The sequence below is a fragment of the Kogia breviceps genome, chromosome 8 (assembly GCF_026419965.1).
Source record: "Kogia breviceps isolate mKogBre1 chromosome 8, mKogBre1 haplotype 1, whole genome shotgun sequence".
Lineage (NCBI taxonomy): Eukaryota > Metazoa > Chordata > Mammalia > Artiodactyla > Physeteridae > Kogia > Kogia breviceps.
Genome location: NC_081317.1, coordinates 42,852,115 through 42,876,184, shown reverse-complemented (window position 1 = coordinate 42,876,184; position 24,070 = coordinate 42,852,115). Strand labels below are relative to the sequence as shown.

General features: G+C 40.7%; 1 protein-coding gene across 2 annotated transcripts; it reads left to right on the top strand.

The window, feature by feature from the left end:
- The first annotated feature begins 216 nt into the window (after positions 1–216).
- On the top strand, positions 217–4,463 carry TMEM215 (transmembrane protein 215). Of its 2 annotated transcripts, none has more exons than XM_059072814.2 (2): positions 217–880; positions 1,143–4,463. In XM_059072814.2, exon 2 carries the CDS (start codon positions 1,201–1,203, stop codon positions 1,906–1,908), a length of 708 nt encoding a protein of 235 aa, XP_058928797.1. In that variant the 5' UTR covers positions 217–880; positions 1,143–1,200; the 3' UTR covers positions 1,909–4,463. The 2 variants fall into 2 exon arrangements, with proteins under 2 accessions (XP_058928797.1, XP_058928799.1); XM_059072816.2 differs by having other exon boundaries at positions 354–880; positions 1,146–4,463.
- The last annotated feature ends 19,607 nt before the right edge of the window (positions 4,464–24,070 follow it).

Genomic DNA, 24,070 nt, shown 5'->3' with positions numbered 1-24,070 from the left:
AACTCAGCCTGGGCGCTGGTCCCGCGCGCTCCGGCGACGCAGCCCGTTTCGCTGCTAGAGCGCTTTTGCGCGCCACTGCCGCCCAGCGCGCGAACCCAGAGAGGTCGTGGGCAGGAGGACCCGGGAGTAATGCAGCCCTCCGAGCCCTAAGAGCCTCGACGTTCTGAGACGGGCGGTAGGGGAATCTCTGGGAGCTGCCATAGGTCGGATCGGGTCACCCAGATCTGTAACTGGAGAAGGATCCAGGTCCCCGAGGGACATCTCCAGCTGGCACTTCTGGGCCTCGGACCGCGGACTCGGAGCCCAGGCTGTCCCGTGGGCAAACCGGCCCGAGTTCCAGTCTCCGGCACGCGGCAGCCTCGCACCCCGGACCCTCCCGGGAACGGAGCATGTCCAGCCGCCTTACTCTGCCCTCACAGCGGCGGGACGAACTCTGGCTGCTCCAAGCACCCCGACTGAACCCTGGGCAGCCTCTTCTGTCCGACTGGCCTCTCCCCTGGGTTTAGCGTCCTCGCGCCCCCGCGCGTCCCTCTTTGTTTCTGAGCTTGCTCTGAAAGTGATGTAACGAGGCCAGACTCGCGCGCCGCTTTCCCTCTATCCCAGACTAAGTCCTTCCTCCCTCCAGCACCCGGCGCTCTGCGCGCAGAGCTGGGTGCTGGCCTGCGCCGCCGCTCAGCTCCCAAAGCCCTGGAGACCGACGGGCACTGCTGGGAAAGACAGGCTCCCACGTCCCACCTCCTGGATGCAGAGTCGGTTGGCAAACCAGGCTTTCCTTCCAGAATCAAGGGAGAGAGCCGAGGAAACAGCTGCTGTGGAGGTTTCTAAGGAGACTCAAACTGGTTTTTTTCCCCCGCTCCCGGGAGACGGCAGGAAACCTCAGGTACCGCGGTGACCCCCGTCTGTGGATGACTGTATGAGAGAGAGGCAGGGGTTGCAATAGTAAGAAGGAAATAGATAAACAGAGAAAGAGAGAGAGCAACAGAAATAGAGGGAGAAACAGACAGAGACCAAGACTGACAGACAGTAGAGTGTCAGACACAAAGAGTAAGAGAGATAGTTGGTGGTTGGGAAATGGACTTGGGTGCTTTTTTGTTTTGTTTTGTTTTGTTTTGTTTTTAACCCCGTGCGTTTTCCTCTGACAGTAGGGAGGAACATTGCTCCCTGGCTGGCAGGCAGTCCCCAACCTGGATGGAGTGAAAGATGCGGCCTGATGACATTAACCCGAGGACTGGGCTGGTTGTGGCTCTGGTGAGTGTCTTCCTGGTCTTTGGCTTCATGTTCACTGTCTCTGGGATGAAAGGAGAGACTCTGGGAAACATCCCCCTCCTGGCCATAGGGCCAGCCATCTGCCTCCCAGGCATCGCAGCCATTGCCCTGGCCAGGAAAACTGAGGGATGCACCAAGTGGCCTGAGAATGAGCTGCTGTGGGTCCGCAAGTTGCCCTGCTTCCGGAAACCCAAGGACAAGGAGGTGGTGGAACTGCTGAGGACCCCTTCAGACCTGGAGTCGGGCAAGGGGAGTTCAGATGAGCTGGCGAAGAAGGTGGGCCTCAGGGGGAAGCCCCCCCTCCAAGGGCAGGGCGAGGCGCCTATGGCCAGCTCCATCACCATCCCCACACCCGCGGAGGAAAGAGAATGCCAGAGCCGGGTCCAGAGCAGGCATCAGGAGGAGCCATCCAGATACCTGGATGGCTACTGTCCCTCAGGCAGTTCCCTCACCTACAGGCCGTTGGATGCCAAGTGCTCAGCCTGGGACAGGTCTGAGTGCCCTGAGCCCGAGGACAACATCTTCTTTGTGCCCCAGGACAGTATCATCGTTTGCTCCTACAAGCTGAACAGCCCCTATGACAGATACTGTTGTTACATCAATCAGAGCCAAGGCATATGGGACCATGAGACGATAGTCTAAGCTTTGCGTACAAGGGTCGCTGTGTTGAAAGCAATATGACCATACTCAGCTCTCAATGGAAGGAAACTGCCCTGCTCCAACAGCCTTCACACTGTTAGAAACTGACCTGGTATGTGATGGGTGTGCAAGCCTCCGGTGCCTGAGAGCCATGTAAATAGGCATGTTGGGGACACGTTTTTAGGGGAAGGATGATGAAGGTTAAGGACACTTGAAGGGGCAGTAGGTAGGAAAGGAAGCAGTTCCAATTACTTTTAAACAATTTAAACCATGCTGGATGTTTTGTAAAATAACCCAGAAAGTGCTACCGAGAACCTGCTGAAAGCAAGATAAATCTAGAGTGGGCTGCAGATACCAGGCATGAAATGATACGTGGACTATTCATAGGGAAACTGAGCTGCTTTCGGTCTAAAGAAACTGAATGAAAAAACAATTCAGTGCTTCATTGTATGAAATGATTTTCGTGTGGTGAAGCTTTTCACACTTAGTATTTGCTGAAAGAAAAAAGAATTAAGATAGAATAGCTACAAACCTCCTAAGGTGCAATGGCTACTGGAGAAAGGGGAGTTAAAGACAGTTGAATTATGTAATTGAGTTTTATGGTATTATCTTCAGGCAAGACCAGGGATTTTAAGTACAGCAAAATAAATGTGACCAGTTGTGTGAAAAACTAACATTTTTAGATGGTTATGTTACTTCTGAAACTCTTCATTTAATTTGACTTACTGGGTCTTTACCTGAAGTGTTTTTTAGCATTTACTATCATTCATGTATAATTTCCTCATCAGGTGCAATATGACTTGATGTAGTATTTTCATAGATTAGAATTTGTTTTCATCAAGTCAAAGTGGATTTTACATATATATATGCAAGTGTCTTTAACGTTTCTGGGAGATGTTATTACTATTCCTATATGCCTTTTAAAATTTGAAGACTGTGACATCAATAACATTAGTCTTGAACTTTATGCAGAATTTACATGAAATGCAATGGTTAAATTTCTGAAAATGTCATTATTTGTACACTTGTTCAACACTCCAAAAGACTGTAAATGCCAATGAAACAAGAGTTAATCCACTAGATTTAACTAAAGCCCAGTTTTTATTATGTTCACCCGATCAGTGACCATTACATGACAAAGGTCTGTTTTATTTAATTTTTTGCTGCTGAGAAAAAAAAATCATCACAATGGGATCCTAAAATGTATTTCCTATTTCATTTGCTCACTGGCAATCAACCAAAATACCATTTGATCCCTGTTGAAGAAAAAAATTAAATTATATATAGAAATGGTGGTATATTTCATTTTGAAGATCAGGATAACTTTGCATCCTTCAAAGAATGATTTATTTTTAATGATTGTATAGTTTCAGCCACTTTCTCCCAAAAGGGGAATTGAGCACAAAAATTTTGGGCATACCTCTTTTTTGTATTTCAGATCCAACTCTGCAATTCTTTAAGTGTGGCATTTATTCTGTCTTAAGAATTGTGCCCTTAAAAATCACAATTTTCTAATCAAATTAAACATCAAAATTGTAATTTATTTTAGTATGACTTAAGTGTTGGAAAATGAGATGTGTGATCCTAAGCAAATTTTACCTTCTTGCACCTCAGTCCCTGAAATGGGAAAAGTGGGACTGACTGACACCAGATTATTTCTATCATTCATTCCCAGTTTGAATATTCTATGGCATTATGTCAAAGGCACTTTATATTTTGCCAGGAAATGAATTACAGCAAAATGCATGCCAAGGTTATGCAATTCATAATAACAATTATGCAACATGGACTGAATTCTTCTTGCTATTCAAAAGAATTTTGTAGATGTATGAAAGTGGATTTGTTTTATTACCAAATATTATTTATTCAACAAAATATACTTCTGGGAATAAAATGAAGATGTTAAGGGCAAAATATTTTTAAGAAGAAAATTTTCAATATTGGTATACCCCAAATAATCAAATACATACCCTTGTACTAAATGTAATTTACTTTGGATTTGGAATGGAGGGAAAATAGTTTCCTAAAATCACAATACCTCTTAATAATTCTACTGCATTTTGAAAGATGGAAATCATGTTTCTACGAAGGTAAAAATTATTGGATAACTCTTAGGAATAAAAATCTTCTCTAATTTGTCACTTGTGGACATCTTTAGAGGTGAGGAGATAGCAAGACATCAGAGAGAGATGTTCATGCAGACTCAGCAAATTCTAAACGGTCTGAAAATAGATGGTTGTAGTGTCAGGTATGGTTTGGGGTTTGGAAAAGTTACTTTCTGATTTCTTCAGTTCAAACTCCTTGATACCATACACACACACACTCCAATTTCCAAATCCAAAGTCAACTACTAGTTTAGAGAGATAAGGTATTTTATCACATTTTCGAGTCCTACTTCAGAAGAAACTTTAAGTTTCTTCTTCCATCTACCTACTTAAGATCCTTCAAGTATCTAAGTATGCATTTGAGGGAATTTTCTGCAGTGCTAACATAATGCTGTACAAGTGCTGAGCTGGGAGGCTTAACTTTGACTGGAATGAATAAACTGTGTGATTGTGTGCGTGAATTTTTCTTAACATCTTATATTAAGCCACCCGCACCTAACACGAAGCAAGGTAGCCTAGTGCCCCACATCAACACTTGTTAAGTGCTATTCAGGGTAAAACTGTCATTCTTTTGAACAGAGGTGGAAGAGAAGAGAAAGGGGTCTGAGCTCTTTAGAGGAAAGCAGAGCAAGCAGTTCATTCCAATCAACAGTGTTAGCAAATGGTTAACATGAACAGAACTGACATGAGTATTGTTCCTGGTATCCTTTAAGAGCATTCAGACAGATACAAATTTAACTCAGTATTGGTTATTTTTTATTTTCTGTTAATCCAAATAGTCATTTCAACTTGATTTTAAATAGGCATTTTATTTTTGAAGTCTTCTGATTTTCTCTTGCTCTATATTCCTATTTATATTGCACATGGTATTTTTCCAAACTGTTTCTTGATTCCAAAGTGTGAATGTAGCCAAGATAGCTAAGTTGGAGCTTATTTAAACAACTGTTTCAAAATTTAGTTTCCACTGCAATCATGGCAAACAAAATCCAGATACAGTCAAGTTCAGGCTCTCTTCCAAGCACTACTAACCAGCTCCTTTGAGAATGTTTTCAATAGTTTGGATCTTAATAGCCATGGGGCTGGCAAATGTAGAGAAGGAAGATTCATTCTTTGAAATATTTTTCCCTTTTGTTATCTCCAACCTCTACTTATTTATTAATATCTCCTTCCTGTATCTACAGCATCATTTATTTGGTGAATTTGCTGCTTTACTAGTATTTTGTAACATTAAAGAAAATGTTTTTGAAAATCCACAGTCCCACTATCCTAACAGAACTACTATATTTCTATTTTAGTATTGATATATCTTCCAGGCCTCCCCTACCTTACATATTATAAATGCGCTTTTTTCTTTTCTCTTTTAGTTATATCCTAAATATGTTTTCATGTTTCTATGCAGTGTTCCTAATTATCACCTAACAATTGTGTAATATGCCATTTTAGTGAAGTACCATAATTTATCATGCTGTTCCTTACTGCTAGCCAAATATCGAGTGTTATAGATGGTTTCATTTTTTTTTTTTTTTTTCTATTGTTGGTAACAGAGCTACACTATTTGTCATTTGCCCATAGAGGTGAAAATTTACATTTGAAAAGCTGCCTCCTTATAGATGAGAGTTAGGAGGCAGAAATGTGTAAATGGATCAAATGCTCAAATTGTTGGTTTTTTCTTCACTCAGATAGATGCAAGACATAGGCTAAGAAACAAAATGATGCTTCTTTGAAAGGTCCCACATCAGGACCAAAGCCAGTATTTTTAAGAGTGAGATGAGACACCGCCAGTATTTTTAAAAGTAAGATGAGACATTTCCCCAGTTAAGATACTACTCGTGTGTAACTCAAAATCAGATTACAGTGGTGTTAATCTTCAAGAGCATAATGTTGAATAAGCAAAATGAAAAACAGATGTAGATGCAGACAATAATAATTACTTCGTAATATTTCAAAAGCATTTTCTTAAAGTATCTCATTATATATTTTATAATATATTTAATATGTATGTATATTGTTACCTATTAGTGACTTTCAAATGAACTGAATTTCAGGAATTCAACAGACTCTATCCATGAGTTTTCTATGTTTCAGTTCCTCACTGGAAAAATTAAACTGAAGTTGGAGATGTGGATAAATGCTTGGTTCATCCAAATATCTCAATAAAGGATTGAATTCCATTTAGCCTCTTGTCCAGATAACATCAAATCATGTAAACATCACTGAGCTAGAGATCATGTCTTTGATTTCTTACCACCTGCAGGGTACCTCACTGCATGGACACCCCACAACAAAAGAAGTTTATGCATGATGCTGTCCAGATACTCACACAAATAGCTGGGCACTGATATTAGATCTCCATGGTCTTTGGCTAGTTATTCTTGAGCCTGACCCTTGTCAGAGATCCTTTATTTTTCCCTTTATTCCTCCTCCTGACCCCGTGATAGAGCCTGCAGACTTGGTATCATCGATGACAGAATAAGGCTTAGTGTGCTTTATCCAAAATAAGGTACAGAGTTACAGAAGGACATAAATCTATTAAAACATCTCTTGTGCTGCTCTTTGACAAATCTATCCTTAGAATGTTAAATATAACAAATATTTTGCAATTAATCACTTTCTTACTTTTCATAGTAATGAACTATTGAATGTGAGACAACTCTAGTCTGAGACAAGACCACATCTGTTTAGAAGAATTAAGCTTTTGAAAATTACCTGCCTGTAATTCAACATGAAAAGTATGCACAACTACATTGTAAGTGATTAGACCAACTCACAAAGGCCCACCTGGCCCTGTGCTCTTCCATCCTAACCTCCCACCCTCCACAGCAGATCTCTTTGGCTGTTCCCTGACTCTGCCCTGTGGCTCACCACCCTGAACCTTCGCCCCAACAATCTTCTCTGCCTCAGATGCCCACCCTGTCTTGGCCCCTCTGCTTAATGCCCTAACATCCTTCAAGGGGCAGCTGCCACATCTTCCACAATCCTTTAGATTTTCCCACTCAGAACTAACACTTCTGTTATTCTCTGGTCTGACAACATCTCCACCATTTATCATTGTGCATATTAGTTGAGTATGTGTTTGTCTCTCCAACTACAGTGTAAGTTTTTTGAGGGCAGGAGCCACATTTTATTCATCTTTCCACTCCACTCCCCCCATCCCCGGGCACATATACACTCTGCCTTGCTCAGTGAAAACTCTCAATTGCAACATTTGGGTCACTCTCAAAGCCTACTTCCCCTTTCTAGCAGGAAAAAAGAAACAACTCTACCTTGTTGATTTGAATTAAATCAAATTGAATATAGTCAGCAACAATGTGGGTTAAAATAAGCTTCTGTGGGTTGGGACCCTAACTTTTATTTAGCATATTGTTTCTCTGGGTAAACCACACCTTACATAACAAGGAGAAGAAAGAGATAAACCTTTCTGGAACAGCTTCTCCTCCGTCCATGGCTGACCTGACTCTTCACTGCCTGCCTTCTTCTGTGAGTCATGGGCCGTACTGCACATGTGACAAGAACTGATGGTCCCAAGAACACTTGACAACTGAGCTTTTGAATTCCTAACCAGAAAGAAGGTGAATCAATGTATGTACTTTGGGTAATCCTGTAAGTAGGTCAACAAAAAATAATTCCAGCTTTGACTATTGTCTCACTATTATGCTTCCATCCAATAATTCTTAACAGGACCTTCAAGGCCACATGGGTATTCTCTTGGTCAGTCTCAGGGTGCCAAGTTGCGGACCCTCATCCCCACCTCTTCTGAAGCTTCCACTCTTTGTAAAGGCTGTAAGATGCTCAGAGACTGTTGTTGGCGGTTTAGAGAAGCCCTGGCTTATTCTGGGGCAAGATGACATTGTTCAGCAATTCCCCTGAGCAGTATTTGATGCCAGTCTTAACAACTTCTGACCCACACAATTTGTCCTGTGAATTTCCCAAATTATCTGACTGGCTAAAAGTGGGATTTAATTTGAGATACTCTTTTTCTTGACCACGCGAACATCAGGTCTCCTTTAACAACGGCAAGAAGGATCTCCTTTGAATATAAGTGGGGAAGGGGGCAGCAAAGGGAGAGCATGGCTATGGAATTGTCAGCCCAGGGAGAAGGGCCAACAGTCCCTGATTAAGCCCGTCACTGCTGAGGCATCCACCCCCTCTATGTCCTGACATCACCGCTTCTCATTTCTAACAGTCATAAATGCTAGAAAATGTACTAGAGGATACACCAAACAGAAATGTTTTAAAAACAAAAAGAGTAAAAGGAAAAAGCGAGCGAATTTTGATACATTTTTTAAATGGCTAAGAAAAGAAATACAATTAAAAGTGTATTCCAATAAGGGCCAAATTTAGCTAAAAATATCCTGCTGGGCTGAGTTAAAAGGAATATAAAATAGTATCCAATAAATAAGAACAAATTACTTTAAAAATTACCCAATAATAGACAAGCAAGTATAATAAAAACTAGGAAGTTAAAGGAGCATCAAGTGAATGCTATTAGCCAAAGTATTAGAAATGTAAAGATAGTAAAATTAAATAATTTTAAATTTGTAAATTCAGTCAACATGTCCCACTGAAAGAAGAATGGTATTTCAGATGCGAGCAGTTATACCAAGGCCAGGACTAAGAGCCCAACAACATGTGCTCAGCTGAGGCAAAGACAGGCAAGGAACAGGGCTGGGCTCACTTCTCCTCCCAAATAGGATTTCCCCAAAGCAGACTCTCATCCTTCATCTGGCAAAAATATACAGCCCAGAACTGCCACTCCCCCAACAAGCCTGAAGTCCCTCCAAAGCTCACCTCTCATTCTCCAAGCATTAGAATAGAGGCCAGCAGCAAACACATTTAGGGGCAATGGGCAACATGGTCCTATGGAGGTCCTAGCTCTTGTCAGCCTTGCCTGGTCTCTGTCCTCCCTATCTCCCCCTTCCACAAGCCAGCCCAGCATCCATTCCTTCACTCAACAAGTCCTGGTTAAGGGGTGGGTATGAGTTGGGCTCTGTGCTGGGCCTGGGACGCAGCAGTGAAAAGAACAGACCAAGCTCCTATCTTCATGACACTCTCGGCCTAGCAAGAGGAGGCTGGTGTGCAAAGTGATGGTGTCAAGGGCTGAGATAAGGTTGTTACAGCGGCACTGGGCAGGCACACCTAGCCCTCACCTTGTTGGGGGAAGGTAGTGAGCAAGAAAGATGTCTAAAATGATCCTACATCCCATTCCAATGTGTATGTATGTGTGTCGGGGTCCTCATATATCCAAGCAATTCTCCAGTATCAGCTAGGTGTCCTAAAACTCAACTCAATTCTGACAGTATCTACCCAGAGACAGCATCAGATCCCACAGGTTAAGGGCTCAGTCCTACAAGACTGCCCCTGCTTCCACTTCAGATGTCAGAAGCCAGCCCAGGTTGTCACTTGTCCTTCTGATCAAGCTGCTGCAGACTGAAGGTTCCAAGGAACCCCTCTTGGGTTCAATTAATTTGTTAGAGAGGCTCACAGAATTCAGAGAAACATTTTACTTAGTAGATCACTGGTTTATTATAAGAGGATATTACTCAGGAACAGTCAGATGGAAGAGATGCATAGGGCAAAGTACGAGGAAAGGATGTGGAGCTTCTATGATCTCTCAGAGAGTACCACTCTCCCAAACCTCCACATGTTCACCAACCTGGAAGCTCTCCAAATCTCATGTTTTTGGGTTTTTGGGTTTTTATGGAGGCTTCATCACTTAAGCATGATTAATTAAATTACTGGCCATTGGTGATTGAACTCAACCTCCAGCCCCTCTCCCTCTCCCCTCCCCAGAGGTCAGAGGGGTGGGACTGAAAGTTCTAACCCTCTAATCACATGATTGGCTCCCCTGGCAACCAGCCACCATCCTTAGGTGACCTAGGAGCTTTCCAAAAGTCACCTCATTAACTTAATGAAAGACATCTTTATGGTGCTCACTTAGGAAATTCCAAGGGTTTTAGGAGCTCTGTGACAGAAATCACAGTATCACAGATCATAGAGGGAAAATGTCTGACATGAGACCTGAAGAATGAGTAGGAGGTAGATGACTAAAGAAAAGGGGGAAAGAGTGTTCTGAGCCAAGAAAACAGTACATGTGAAGACCAAGAGGGGACAAAGTGAATGATACACATTTGTTTGGAGAAATGCAAAGGATCACCAGATGGCTGGAGACGGGGCCAGGTGGGGAAGGACAGGTCATGGGTTGAGACTCTCCTCCCCTACATTAATGCTTTGCTGGCCCCAGAGACCCCCATGCTGGACTGTCAGAGATGGAAGAAATCTTAGAGATAATCCATCGGCTTCTTATTTCACAGAGAAAGAATCCCTGGCCAGCCTGCCTGTCTCCAGCACAACATAAGGAAGGAAGATTAGACTCACCTTGACTAGAGTTTACAGGTTTAACTGAATTCTACTGTAAGAAGAATTAATTCAACAAGCAACTGTTTGGTTTGGTTGCTATTAAAGGGTGAGGTTCCTTTCCACTCGGGGACAAATAACTAATCAGACTAAGCAGTACCCCTTTCCAAACTGTTGTTTTGCTGTTGCATGGACTAAAATAACTTGGAGCTCTTAAACAAAAATATCTGATATAAGCCCAGCTTCTAAAATCACCATCTCTGTGATACTTATTATTATTATAGACAGACTGATACATGGGAAAATTTTTTTCCATCATGGACAAGCCAGCAATAATCATGATGTTAACCAGATTTACATCTCTATGATCAAAATGTTCTGTGCCTCCAAATGTCCCTAATTTCCCCCTTACTTCATCTGCCTGGAACTCAGGTCCTTTGTACCTCCCAGCACAGATACATCTATCATTGTCAACAAGTGTCCCATCGAATGTTAGTTCCTTGAGAGGTGAATACATATTACAGAATAAAAGGTTTTGATAGTCAGACAGTTTGGGAATTGCTGGGTTAAACCAAGATAAACATTTTTTTACTGTCTGTATCCCTAACACTCAGAATAGGACCTAGTACAGAATGGGCACTAAATCAGTACTTATTGAATGAGTGAATGTAGGATTCCATAAAGCCATTTACTCATGTGCTCTGTGACATCCAAGAAGGGGACTCAGTATGCAGCATTCCCCTGGGGCTTCCCTCAGGACTAGCATTCAGTGAAACATACTTTGTGAAATCTTGCCCTAATTCCTAAATCTTGAAGCACTAATCCTGACTAAGAAGCCAAATTTCCAGAAATCAGAAAGAATGAAGGGTCAAAGGAAAGAGGGGGAAGTTACATAACCCCCAGAATTACCCTCATTTTCTTGGCCCTTGCCCTTTACCCACGAGCAGTCTCCCCAATAAACTGTGCTTCCCTCCACAGGGAGAATTTGGGCAATCAGGGCAAAGATGTATCTGCCGGACATATTTTACCTCCAGGTGTTAACTTTCCAGGTCCCCAGGTTTGCCCAACGAGGGTTGCCAGGTCCTGCCTTCAGCTCCAAAATTGAATTGGTCTTAGATACCAGAAACTGGTGAGGAGTTTTGATAAGAGTTCTAAGAAGCTTTATGATGCAGAAGTAGTGTTACAGAACCAGCAACCCATGGGAACTTGTAATCCCAGCCTTCCCTATTCCCACCCCAGAAGACCTTGAACCAGCATTCTCACCTTCAACCAAGACCTGAGCAAATGGTGCTTTGTGTCCACCTAGAGGGGTGGAATAGGGTGGGTGGGAGGGAGATGCAAGAGGGAGGATATATGGGGATATATGTATATGTGTAGCTGATTCACTTTGTTATACAGCAGAAACTAACACACCATTGTAAAGCAATTACACTCCAATGAAGATGTTAAAAAAAATTAAACACAAACAAAAATGACCTGAGCAAATACCATCAAGGCAGGTCAGTGGTTCTCAAACTCTAGCATACATCAGAGTCACCTGCATGGCTTGTTAATATCCAGATTGCTGGGACCTACCCCAGAGTTTCCTATTCAGTGGAATTTACAGTTCTGAGAAATTCTCAGGTGATGCCAATGATGCTAGTCCCTGGTTGCTTCCTCACCACTACATGTGCTTTCAATTGTTTTTCTTCTTTTCACTTGTCAGTACATTCATTTTTTAAAATTTTTATTTTATATTGGAGTATAGTTGATTAACAATGTTGTGTTAGTTTCAGGTGTACAGCAAAGTTATTCAGTTATACATATGCATGTATTGGGTTGGCCAAAAAGTGCCTTCGGTTTTTAAGTAAGAATAAGACACATTTTTCATTTTCGCCAATAACTTTATTGAACAATGTATTCACTTCTGTTCCACTACCGTCTGACATTTTTCAGGCAACTTCATAATTCCATCTTCCCAAAACTTTTTATCTTTTTGAGCAAAGCACTGGTCCAGGTGCCTTTTACAGTCTTCCAGGGAACTGAAATTTTTTCCATTAAGAGAATTCTGTAAAGACCGAAATAAATGGAAATCTGAAGGTGCAATGTCTGGTGAACATGGCGGATGAATCAGAACTTCCCAGCTAAGCTGTAACAGTTTTTGCCTGGTCATCAAAGAAACATGTGGTCTTGCATTATCCTGATGGAAGATTATGCATTTTCTGTTGACTAATTCTGGACGCTTTTCATCAATTGTCGCTTTCAGTTGGTCTAATTGGGAGCAGTACTTGTTGGAATTAATCGTTTGGTTTTCTGGAAGGAGCTCAAAATAGAGGACTCCCTTCCAATCCCACCATATACACAACATCACCTTCTTTGGATGAAGACAGGCCTTTGGTGTGGTTGGTGGTGGTTCCTTTCACTTGCCCCACGATCTCTTCTGACCCACATTATTGTACAGTATCGTTCATCACCCATCACAATTTGTTTTAAAAACAGAATGTTTTCATTACGTTTAAGTAGAGAATTGCATGCGGAGGTATAGTCAAGAAGGTTTTTTTCGCTTAACTTATGTGGAACCCAAACATCAAAGCGATTCACATAATCAGGCTGGTACAAATGATTTTCAATGCTTGATTTGGCTATTTTGAGTATGTTGTCTATCTCCCACGTGGCATAACATTGATTGTTCTCAATTAATGTCTCAGTTTGATCACTATCAACTTCAACTGGTCTACCTGACTGTGGAGCACCATCCAGCAAGAAATCTCCGGCACGAAACTTCGCAAACCACTTTTGACATGTTTGATCAGTCACAGCACCTTCTCCATACACTGCACAAAACTTTTTTGTGTTTCAGTTGTGTTTTTACATTTCTTGAAATAATAAAGCATAATATGCTGAAAATGTTGCTTTTTTTCTTCCATCTTCAATATTAAAATGGCTATACAAAAATTCACCAATTTTGATAAGTCTTTTTTTTAATGCACTCTGATATGACAGCTGTCACATACAATCTAACAAAATTGTTTCAAATGAAGTTAAAGACAACTAAGTGCTACTAGAACCATCTTACAGAAAAAAACGAATGAACCTTTTGGCCAACCCAATATCTATTCTTTTTCAAATTATTTTCCTATTTAGGTTATTATAGAGTATTGAGCAGAGTTCCCTGTGCTACACAGTAGGTCCTTGTTGGTTATCTGTTTTGAATATAGCAGTGTGTACATGTCAGTTGATTTTAAAGCCACAAGCCCAATGTAGACCCATGGGTCCAGCTATGGCCATGCAGTAGAATTTGGATATAATACTTGGTACACAATAGGCACTCAGTAAATAATTTGATATAGTTAATGAATAATTATTTATCTAATCCCTAAGACTGAGGTTCTACTTTGTGGAAGTGTACCCTTCCTTCCCTGAGGTAACTAGAGCCCAGTCCTTTACCCGAACTTGCTCTGCTGGGCTTGTGACCCCCTCCCTGCCTGTCTCCAGATCTTGCAGAGGCCATGTGCCTAAAAGCCAGACCTTTCGACTAGCAACAGGAGATATGAGGGTGGCCAAGTGGGACAGGTCCTTTTTGGACCCTTGAATTTAGACTCACGGCCTGCCTGGCGAAAGCCAACTCCATCATGGTCCAGTTTGTCCCAACCATTCCTGGTTGATTGATCTCCCTGCCAGACCACTCCTGAGCTCCTAGCAGGACCTTGGCTGAAGCTTCCCAGCCATTATGGGATCACAGGACAGGAATCTAAACCAGATTCCAATACAACTTTGAAACAGAGACTTAGACTAGAGATCCTGGAAGCTTTCCCAATCAGCCAGAACAAGGCATGGTTAACTTTATTATTTTCTTTTGTACTATTTTAATTAGACTCTGATGGCTAATTTCATTCTTCCCTCTCTGTGACTCGTATTTGTGAACTGTGTGGAAGAGAAAATTGTACTATGGCCCTGAGAGTGCAATATATTCAGGCTCTGATGGATGATGGAGAAGTAAATTCCAAGAATAAAGATTTTTCTAAGAAATCCAGAAAGAGAAGTTAAAATCTATTGCTTATCAATACCCCAACACTTTAATATTCTCCACAATCCCACATTATTGAGGAAGTCCAAGTAGCTGCCTGTGTATAGGCACCTGATAGAAGAATGACCCATCTGTGCTAAACCACAGTCTTCCCACTCCTTTTCTGTTGCAGCTTCTATCACTGTTTCCCTTGGAAACCAAAGGAGCAACTGCCTGCAGAAACATTTCTCTCTCTCCTCACTCATCAGTCCCAGTACTAGCAGCCTGTTTTCTTCCTCATTGAAAACATCTGATGTTGGGGGATGGCGTGCATGTGGGGGACAATAAAAAATTATTACTACACTGGGTTAGACATGTTGTGCATTCCATCTAGTATTCTTTCTTGGATGCTTTCACTTTTCCTCTTCATTTTATGATACATCATCAATTTCTTCTCTGTGTTGTAATGATTTGTGCACACAAATCTTCTCCACTAGATCTTAGGCTATTTAAAATCTAGGAAAAACATGGGTTTCTTTTTGGCATTCCAAACAGAGCCCTAGCAAAGCCCTTTGCTTGATAAAAGTGAGCTTAATTATGTAATTATTGATTAATATGATTTTAACCCAGTGATGAAAGTTTTAGCATCCATCAATGATTTTTGCCTGAATTGATTATTTCTTTAGTAGTTACTAAATATTCATTTTTCTTCTTTCATTCCACTTTCATCAGTTAGAATTCTACCTTAAGAAACAACTCTTCGGGACTTCCCTGGTGGCGCAGTAGTTAAGAATCCGCCTGCCAATGTAGGGGACACAGGTTCAATCCTTGGTCCGGGAAGATCCCACATGCCGCAGAGCAACTAAACCCATGAGCCACAACTACTGAGCCTATGCTCTAGAGCCCACGAGCCACAACTACTGAAGCACGTGCACCTAGAGTCCGTGCTCTGCAACAAGAGAAGCCACCACAGTGAGAAGCCCATGCAACACAATGAAGAGTAGTCCCTGCTCACCGCAACTAGAGAAAGCCCACACACAGCAACAAAGATCCAATGCAGCCAAAAATAAATACATAATTAAATAATTTTTTTTTAAAGTAAAGGGTTGGAGGAAGATATACCATGCTAAACTAATAAAAAGAAAGCTGGAGTAGCTAGATTAATTTCAGACTTTGGAGCAAAGAAAATTATCAGGGACAAAGAGAGTGCTGTGGATTGAATTGTATCCCCTCAAAATTCATATGTTGAAACCCTAAAGCCCCAATATGACCATACTTGGAGACAGGACATATAAAGAGATAAGTAGGTTAAATGAGGCCATAAGGGTAGGACCCTGATATGATAGGATTAGTGTCCTAAGAAGAGACATCAGAGAGCTCGTTCTTTTTCCTTCTCCAAGTATGCTCAAAGAAGAGGGCTTGTGAAAACACAGCAAGAGGGCAGCCACCTGAAGAGAGAGAGGTCTTACCAGAAACTGACCACACTTGCACCCTGACCTCAGATTTCCAGCCTTCAGAACTGTAAGAAAATAAATATCTGCTGGTTAAGCCACCAAGTCTATGATATTCTGTTATGATAGCCCAAGCTAACTAACATGGAGGGGTGTTACATAGTGATAAAGAGTTTAGTTCTCCAAGAATAACAATTCTTAATGTGGATGTACCTAACAACATAGTGTTAAAGTACATGAGTAAAAAACTAACAGAACTGAAAGGAGAAATAGATAAATCCACTACTATAGTTGCAGACTTACACCCCTCTATCAGAAATAGATCCAGCAGGCAGAAAATCAGTAAGGACATACCTGAACTCAACAACATCATCAGTCAACTGGATATAATTGACATCTATAGACTACTTCATCCAACAATGGCAAAATACACATTTGTCTTACGCTCACATGGAACATACACCAAGATACACCAGATTCTGGACCATAAAACACACCTTAACAAATTTTAAAAAAATGAAATCATATAATGTATGCTCTCAAACCATGATGGAATTAAACCAGAAATCCATAACTAGATAGATGGAAAATCCCAAAATACATGGAGATTAAACAGTGCATTTCCAAATAACACATGAGCCAAAGAAGAAATCTCAAGAGAAATTTTAAAATATTTGGAACTAAGTAAAAATAAAAACACACCTTATCAAAATTCATGGGATGCAGTGAAAGCAGTGCTTTGAGGAAAATGTATAGAATTGAATGCATATACTAGAAAAGAAGATCTAAAATCAATAAGCTTATACCTTTAGAAATGGACCATCAAATTAAATCCAAAATAAGCAGAAGAAAAGAAACAATAAAAATTAGAGCAGAAACCAATTAACTTAAAAAACAAGAAATCAATAGAGAAAATTAATGAAACCAAAAGCTGATTCTTTGAAAAGATCAATAACATTGATAAGCATTTGGCCAGGCCAACTAAGGAAAAAAGAGAACACAAATTACTAATACCATAAATGAAAGAAGGTATATCACTATAGATCTCATGGACATTAAAAGGATAATAAAGGAATGTTATGAACAATTGTATGCTCACAGATTGGATAACCTAGATGAACTCAATCAATTCCATAACAGACAATTTGCCAAAACTCATACAATATGAAGTAGACATTATCAATAGGCCTATATCTATTGAAGAAATTGAAATAGCAAAAAAAACCTGTCTAAAATAGAAAGTCCCAGGCCCACATGGGTTCACTGATAAATTCTTCAAAATATTAAAGGAAGAATTATACCAATTCTCTACAATATTTTTCAGTAGGCAGAAGCAGAGGGAATACTGCCTAAATCATTCTATGAGGCAAAATTACCCTAGTACCAAAATCAAAGACTTTAAAAGAAAACTATAGACCAATATCTCTCATGAACATAGATGCAAAAATACTCAACAAAATATTAGAGCATATCTTATCCAACAATGTATAAAAAGACATACACATCACAACCAAGTGGGATTTATCCTAGGTATACACAGATGGTTCAACATTAAAAAATCAATTAATATACTCCATCATATCAACAAAATTGAGTCATTTGTTGAGACGTGAATGGATCTAGAGACTGTCATACAGAGTGAAGTAAGTCAGAAAGAGAAAAACAAATATCGTATATTAACACATGTATGTGGAACCTAGAAAAAGGTACAGATGAACCGGTTTCAGGGCAGAAGTTGAGACACATATGTAGAGAACAAATGTATGGACACCAAGCAGGGAAAACCGCAGTGTGGTGGGGATGGTGGTGTGCTGAATTGGGCGATTGCGATTGACATGTATACACTGATGTGTATAAAATTGATGACTAATAAGAACCTGTAGCATAAAAAAACAAACAAACAAAACAACTAATACTAAACTTTCTTTGGGTTATTTGTATGGAAATATGTTAATATAAATGTTTCATACAGAGTGAAGTAAGTCAGAAGGAGAAAAACAAATACTGTAAGCTAACACATATATACGGAATCTAAGAAAAAAAAATGTCATGAAGAGCCTAAGGTCAGGAAGGGAATAAAACACAGACCTACTAGAGCATGGCCTTGAGGATATGCAGAGGCGGAAGGGTAAGCTGTGACAAAGTGAGAGAGTGGCATGGACATATATACACTACCAAACGTAAGGTGGATAGCTAATGGGAAGCAGCCGCATGGCACAGGGAGATCAGCTAGGTGGTTTGTAACCACCTAGAGGGGTGGGATAGGGAGGGTGGAAGGGAGGGAGACGCAAGAAGGAAGAGATATGGGAACATATGTATACGTATAACTGATTCACTTTGTTGTAAAGCAGAAATTAACACACCATTGTAAAGCAATTATACTCCAATAAAGATGTTAGAGAAATGGGCGCGGAGCTGCCGAAGAGACAGACATTTTCTTGCCTCTTTGCTTCCTGGGGTGCAAGGAGAGGGGATTAAGGGCACCGCGTAAAGGAGCTCCAGAAACGGGCGCGAGCCGCGGCTGTCGGCACAGACAGTAGAGACGGGTGTGGGACGCTAGGGTTGCTGCTGCCGCCACCAAGAGGCCTGTGTGTGAGCACAGGTCACTCTTCACACCGCTCCTTCCGGGAGCCCGTGCAGCCCGCCACTGCAGGGGTCCCAGGATCCAGGGACAGCTTCCCCGGGAGAACGCGCGGCGCGCCTCGGGCCGGTGCAGCGTCACGCCGGCCTCTGCCACCACGGGCTCGCCCCACATCCGTGCCCCTCCCTCCCCCTGGCCTGTGCCAGAGCCCCCGAATCAGCTGCTCCTTTAACCTGGTCCTGTCTGAGCGAAGGGCAGACGCCCTCGGACAACCTACACGCAGAGGTGGGGCCAAGTCCAAAGCTGAACCTCAGGAGCTGTGCGAACAAAGAGGAGAGGGGGAGGTCTCTCCCAGCAGCCTCAGAAGCAGTGGATTAAAGCTCCACAATCAACTTGAAGTGCCCTGCATCTGTGGAAAACCTGAATAGACAGCGAAATATCCCAAGTTGAGGAGGTGGACTTTGGGAGCAAGATATACTATTATTTTCCCCTTTTTTCTTTTTGTGAGTGTGTATGTGTGTGCTGCTGTGTGAGATTTTGTCTGTATAGCTTTGCTTGCACCATTTGTCCTAGGGTTAGACCGACCCGTTTTTTTTTTTTAATAGAAATTTTTCTTCTTAATAATTATTTTTTATTTTAATAACTATATTTTATCCTACTTTATTTTGTCTTCTCCCTTTCTTTCTTCCTTCCTTCCTTTCTTCCCTCCTTTCTTCCTTCCTTCCTTCCGTCTTCCCTTCCTTCCTTTCTTCCTCCCTTCTTTCCTCTCTTCCTTCCTCCCTTTCTTCCTCTCCTCCTTCCTTCCTTCATTTATTGCTTTCTTCCTTCATTTCTTCCTTCCTTTCTTCCTTCCTTCCTTTCTTCCTTCCTCCCTTCCTTCCTTCCTCCCTTCCTTTCTTCCTTCCTCCCTTCCCTCCCTCCCTCCTTCCTTCCTTCCTTCCTTTCTTTCCTTTCTATTTTTTCTCCCTTGTATTTTGAGCCGTGTGGATTAAAGGCTCTTGGCGCTCCAGCCAGGCGTCACGGCTGTGTCTCTGAGGTGGGAGAACCAACCTCAGGACACTGGTCCACAAGAGACCTCCCAGCTCCACGCAATATCAAACGGCGAAAATCTCCCAGAGATCTCCATCTCAACACCAAGACCCAGCTTCACTCAAGGACCAGCAACAGTGCTGGACACCCTATGCCCAACAAAGAGCAAGACAGGTCTACAGCCCCATCCATTAGCAGGGAGGCTGCCTAAAATCATAATAAGGCTACCAACATCCCCAAACACACCACCAGACGTGGACCTGCCCACCAGAAAGACAAGATCCAGCCTCATCCACCAAAACAGAGGCACTAGTCCCCCCAACCAGGAAACCTACTCAACCCACTAAACCAACCTTAGCCACTGGGGACAGCCACCAAAAACAACGGGAACTACAAACCTGCAGCCTGCAAAAAGGAGACCCCAAACACAGTAAGATAAGCAAAATGAGAAGACAGAAAAACACACAGCAGGTGAAGGAGCAAGATAAAAACACACCAGACCTAACAAATGAAAAGGAAATAGGCAGTCTACCTGAAAAAGAATTCAGAATAATGATAGTAAAGATGATTCAAAATCTTGGAAATAGAATAGACAAATTGCAAGAAACAGTTAACAAGGGCCTAGAAGAAATAAAGAGGAAGCAAGTAACGATGAGCAACACAATAAATGAAATGAAAAATACTCTAGATGGGATCAATAGCAGAATAACTGAGGCAGAAGGATGGATAAGTGACCTGGAAGATAAAATAGTGGAAATAACTACTGCAGAGCAGAATAAAGAAAAAAGAATGAAGAGAACTGAGGACAGTCTCAGAGACCTCTGGGACAACATTAAACGCACCAACATTCGAATTATAGGGGTCCCAGAAGAAGAAGAGAAAAAGAAAGGGACTGAGAAAATATTTGAAGAGATTATAGTTGAAAACTTCCCTGATATAGGAAAGGAAATAGTCAATCAAGTCCAGGAAGCACAGAGAGTCCCATACAGGATAAACCCAAGGATAAACATGCCAAGACACATAATAATCAAATTGTCAAAAATTAAATACAAAGAAAACATATTAAAAGCAGCAAGGGAAAAACAACAAATAACACACAAGGGAATCCCCATAAGGTGAACATCTGATCTTTCAGCAGAAACCCTACAAGCCAGAGGGAGTGGCAGGACATATTTAAAGTGATGAAGGAGAAAAACCGACAACCAAGATAACTCTAACCAGCAAGGATCTCATTCAGATTTGATGGAGAAATTAAAACCTTTACAGACAAGCAAAAGCTGAGAGAGTTCAGCACCACCAAACCAGCTTTACAACAAATGCTAAAGGAACTTCTCTAGGCAAGAAACACAAGAGAAGGAAAAGGCCTACAAGAACAACCTGAAACAATTAAGTAAATGGTAATAGGAACATACATATCGATAATTACCTTAAATGTAAATGGATTAAATGCTCCCACCAAAAGACACAAACTGGCTGAATGGATACAAAAACAAGACCCATATATATGCTGTCTACAAGAGACCCACTTCAGACCTAGGGACACGTACAGACTGAAAGTGAGGGGATGGAAAAAGATATTCCATGCAAATGGAAATCAGAAGAAAGCTGGAGTAGCAATTCTCATATCAGACAAAATAGACTTTAAAATAAAAACCATTACAAGAGACAAAGAAGGACACTACATAATGATCAAGGGATTGATCCATGAAGAAGGTATAACAATTGTAAATATTTATGCATCCAACATAGGAGCACCTCAATACATAAGGCAAATACTAACAGCCATAAAAGGGGAAATCGACAGTAACACATTCATAGCAGGGGACTTTAACAATCCACCTTTACCAGTGGACAGATCATCCAAAATGAAAATAAATAAGGAAACACAAGCTTTAAATGATACATTAAACAAGATGGACTTAATTGATATTTATCGGACATTCCATCCAAAAACAACAGAATACACATTTTTCTCAAGTGCTCATGGAATATTCTCCAGGACTGATCATATCTTGGGTCACAAATCAAGCCTTGGTAAATTTAAGAAAATTGAAATTGTATCAAGTATCTTTTCCGACCACAACGCTATGAGACTAGATATCAATTACAGGAAAAGATCTGTAAAAAATACAAACACATGGAGGCTAAACAATACACTACTTAATAATGAAGTGATCACTGAAGAAATCAAAGAAGAAATCAAAAAATACTTAGAAACAAATGACAATGGAGACACGACGACCCAAAACCTATGGGATACAGCAAAAGCAGTTCTAAGAGGGAAGTTTATAGCAATACAATCATACCTTAAGAATCAGGAAACATCTCGAATAAACAACCTAACTTTGCACCTAAAGCAATTAGAGAAAGAAGACCAAAAAGCCCGAAATTTAGCAGAAGGAAAGAAATCATAAAGATCAGATCAGAAATAAATGAAAAAGAAATGAAGGAAACAATAGCAAAGATCACTAAAAGTAAAAGCTGGTTCTTTGAGAAGATAAATAAAATTGATAAACCATTAGCCAGACTCATCAAGAAAAAAAGGGAGAAGACTCAAATCAATAGAATTAGAAATGAAAAAGGAGATGTAACAACTGACACTGCAGAAATACAAAAGAGTATTAGAGATTACTACAAGCAACTCTATGCCAATAAAATGGACAAGCTGGAAGAAATGGACAAATTCTTAGAAATGCACAAGCTGCCGATACTGAACCCGGAAGAAATAGAAAATATGAACAGACCAATCACAAGTACTGAAATTGAAACTGTGATTTAAAATCTTCCAACAAACAAAAGCCCAGGACCAGATGGCTTCACAGGCGAATTCTATCAAACATTTAGAGAAGAGCTAACACCTATCCTTCTCAAACTCTTCCAAAAGATAGCAGAGGGACGAACACTCCCAAACTCATTCTAGGAGGTCACCATCACCCTGATACCAAAACCAGACAAAGACGTCACAAAGAAATAAAACTACAGGCCAATATCACTGATGAACATAGATGCAAAAATCCTCAACAAAATACTAGCAAACAGAATCCAACAGCACATTAAAAGGATCATACACCATGATCAAGTGGGGTTTATTCCAGAAATGCAAGGATTCTTCAATATACTCACATCAATCAACATGATACACCATATCAACAAACTGAAGGAGATAAACCATATGATCATCTCAATAGATGCAGAGAAAGCTTTTGACAAAATTCAACACCCATTTCTGATAAAAACCCTGCAGAAAGTAGGCACAGAGGGAACTTTCCTCAACATAATAAAGGCCATATATGACAAACCCACAGCCAGCATTGTTCTCAATGGTGAAAAAATGAAACCATTTCCACTAAGATCAGGAAGAAGACAAGGTTGCCCACTCTCACCACTCTTATTCAACATAGTTTTGGAAGTTCTAGCCACAGCAGTCAGAGAAAAAAAAGAAATAAAAGGAATCCAAATAGGAAAAGAAGAAGTAAAGCTGTCACTGTTTGCAGATGACGTGATACTTTACATAGAGAATCCTAAGGATGCTACCAGAAAACTACTAGAGCTAATCAATGAATTTGGTAAAGTAGTAGGATACAAAATTAATGCACAGAAATCTCTGGCATTCTTATACAATAATGATGAAAAATCTGAGAGTGAAATTATGAAAACACTCCCATTTACCATTGCAACAAAAAGAATAAAATATCTAGGAATAAAACTACCTAAGGAGACAAAAGACTTGTATGCAGAAAACTATAAGACACTGATGAAAGAAATTAAAGATGATACAAATAGGTGGAGAAATATACCATGTTTGTGGATTGGAAGAATCAACATTGTGAAAATGACTCTACTACCCAAAGCAATCTATAGATTCAAGGCAATCCCGATCAAATTACCACTGGCATTTTTTACAGAACTCGAACAAAAAATTTCTCAATTTGTATGGAAACACAAAAGTCCCCGAATCGCCAAAGCAATCTTGAGAACGAAAAATGGAGCTGGAGGAATCAGGCTCCCTGACTTCAGACTATACTACAAGGCTACAGTAATCAAGACAGTATAGTACTGGCAAAAAAACAGAAATATAGTTCAATGGAACAGGATAGAAAGCCCAGAGATAAACCCACACACATATGGTCGCCTTATCTTTGATAAAGGAGGGAAGGATATATAGTGGAGAAAAGACAGCCTCTTCAATAAGTGGTGCTGGGAAAACTGGACAGCTACATGTAAAAGTATGAAATTAGAACACTCCCTAACACCACACACAAAAATAAACTCAAAATGAGTTAAAGACCTACATGTAAGGCCAGACACTATCAAACTCTTAGAGGAAAACATATGCAGAACACTCTATGATATAAATCACAGCAAGATCCTTTTTGACCCACCTTCTAGAGAAATGAAAATAAAAACAAAAATAAACAAATGGGACCTAATGAAACTTAAAAGCTTTTGCACAGCAAAGGATACCATAAACAAGAGCAAAAGACAGCCCTCAGAATGGGAGAAAATATTTGCAAATGAAGCAACTGACAAAGGATTAATCTCCAAAATTTATAAGCAACTTGTGCAGCTCAATAACAAAAAAACAAACAACCCAATCCAAAAATGGGCAGAAGACCTAAATAGACATTTCTCCAAAGAAGCTATACAGATTGCCAACAAA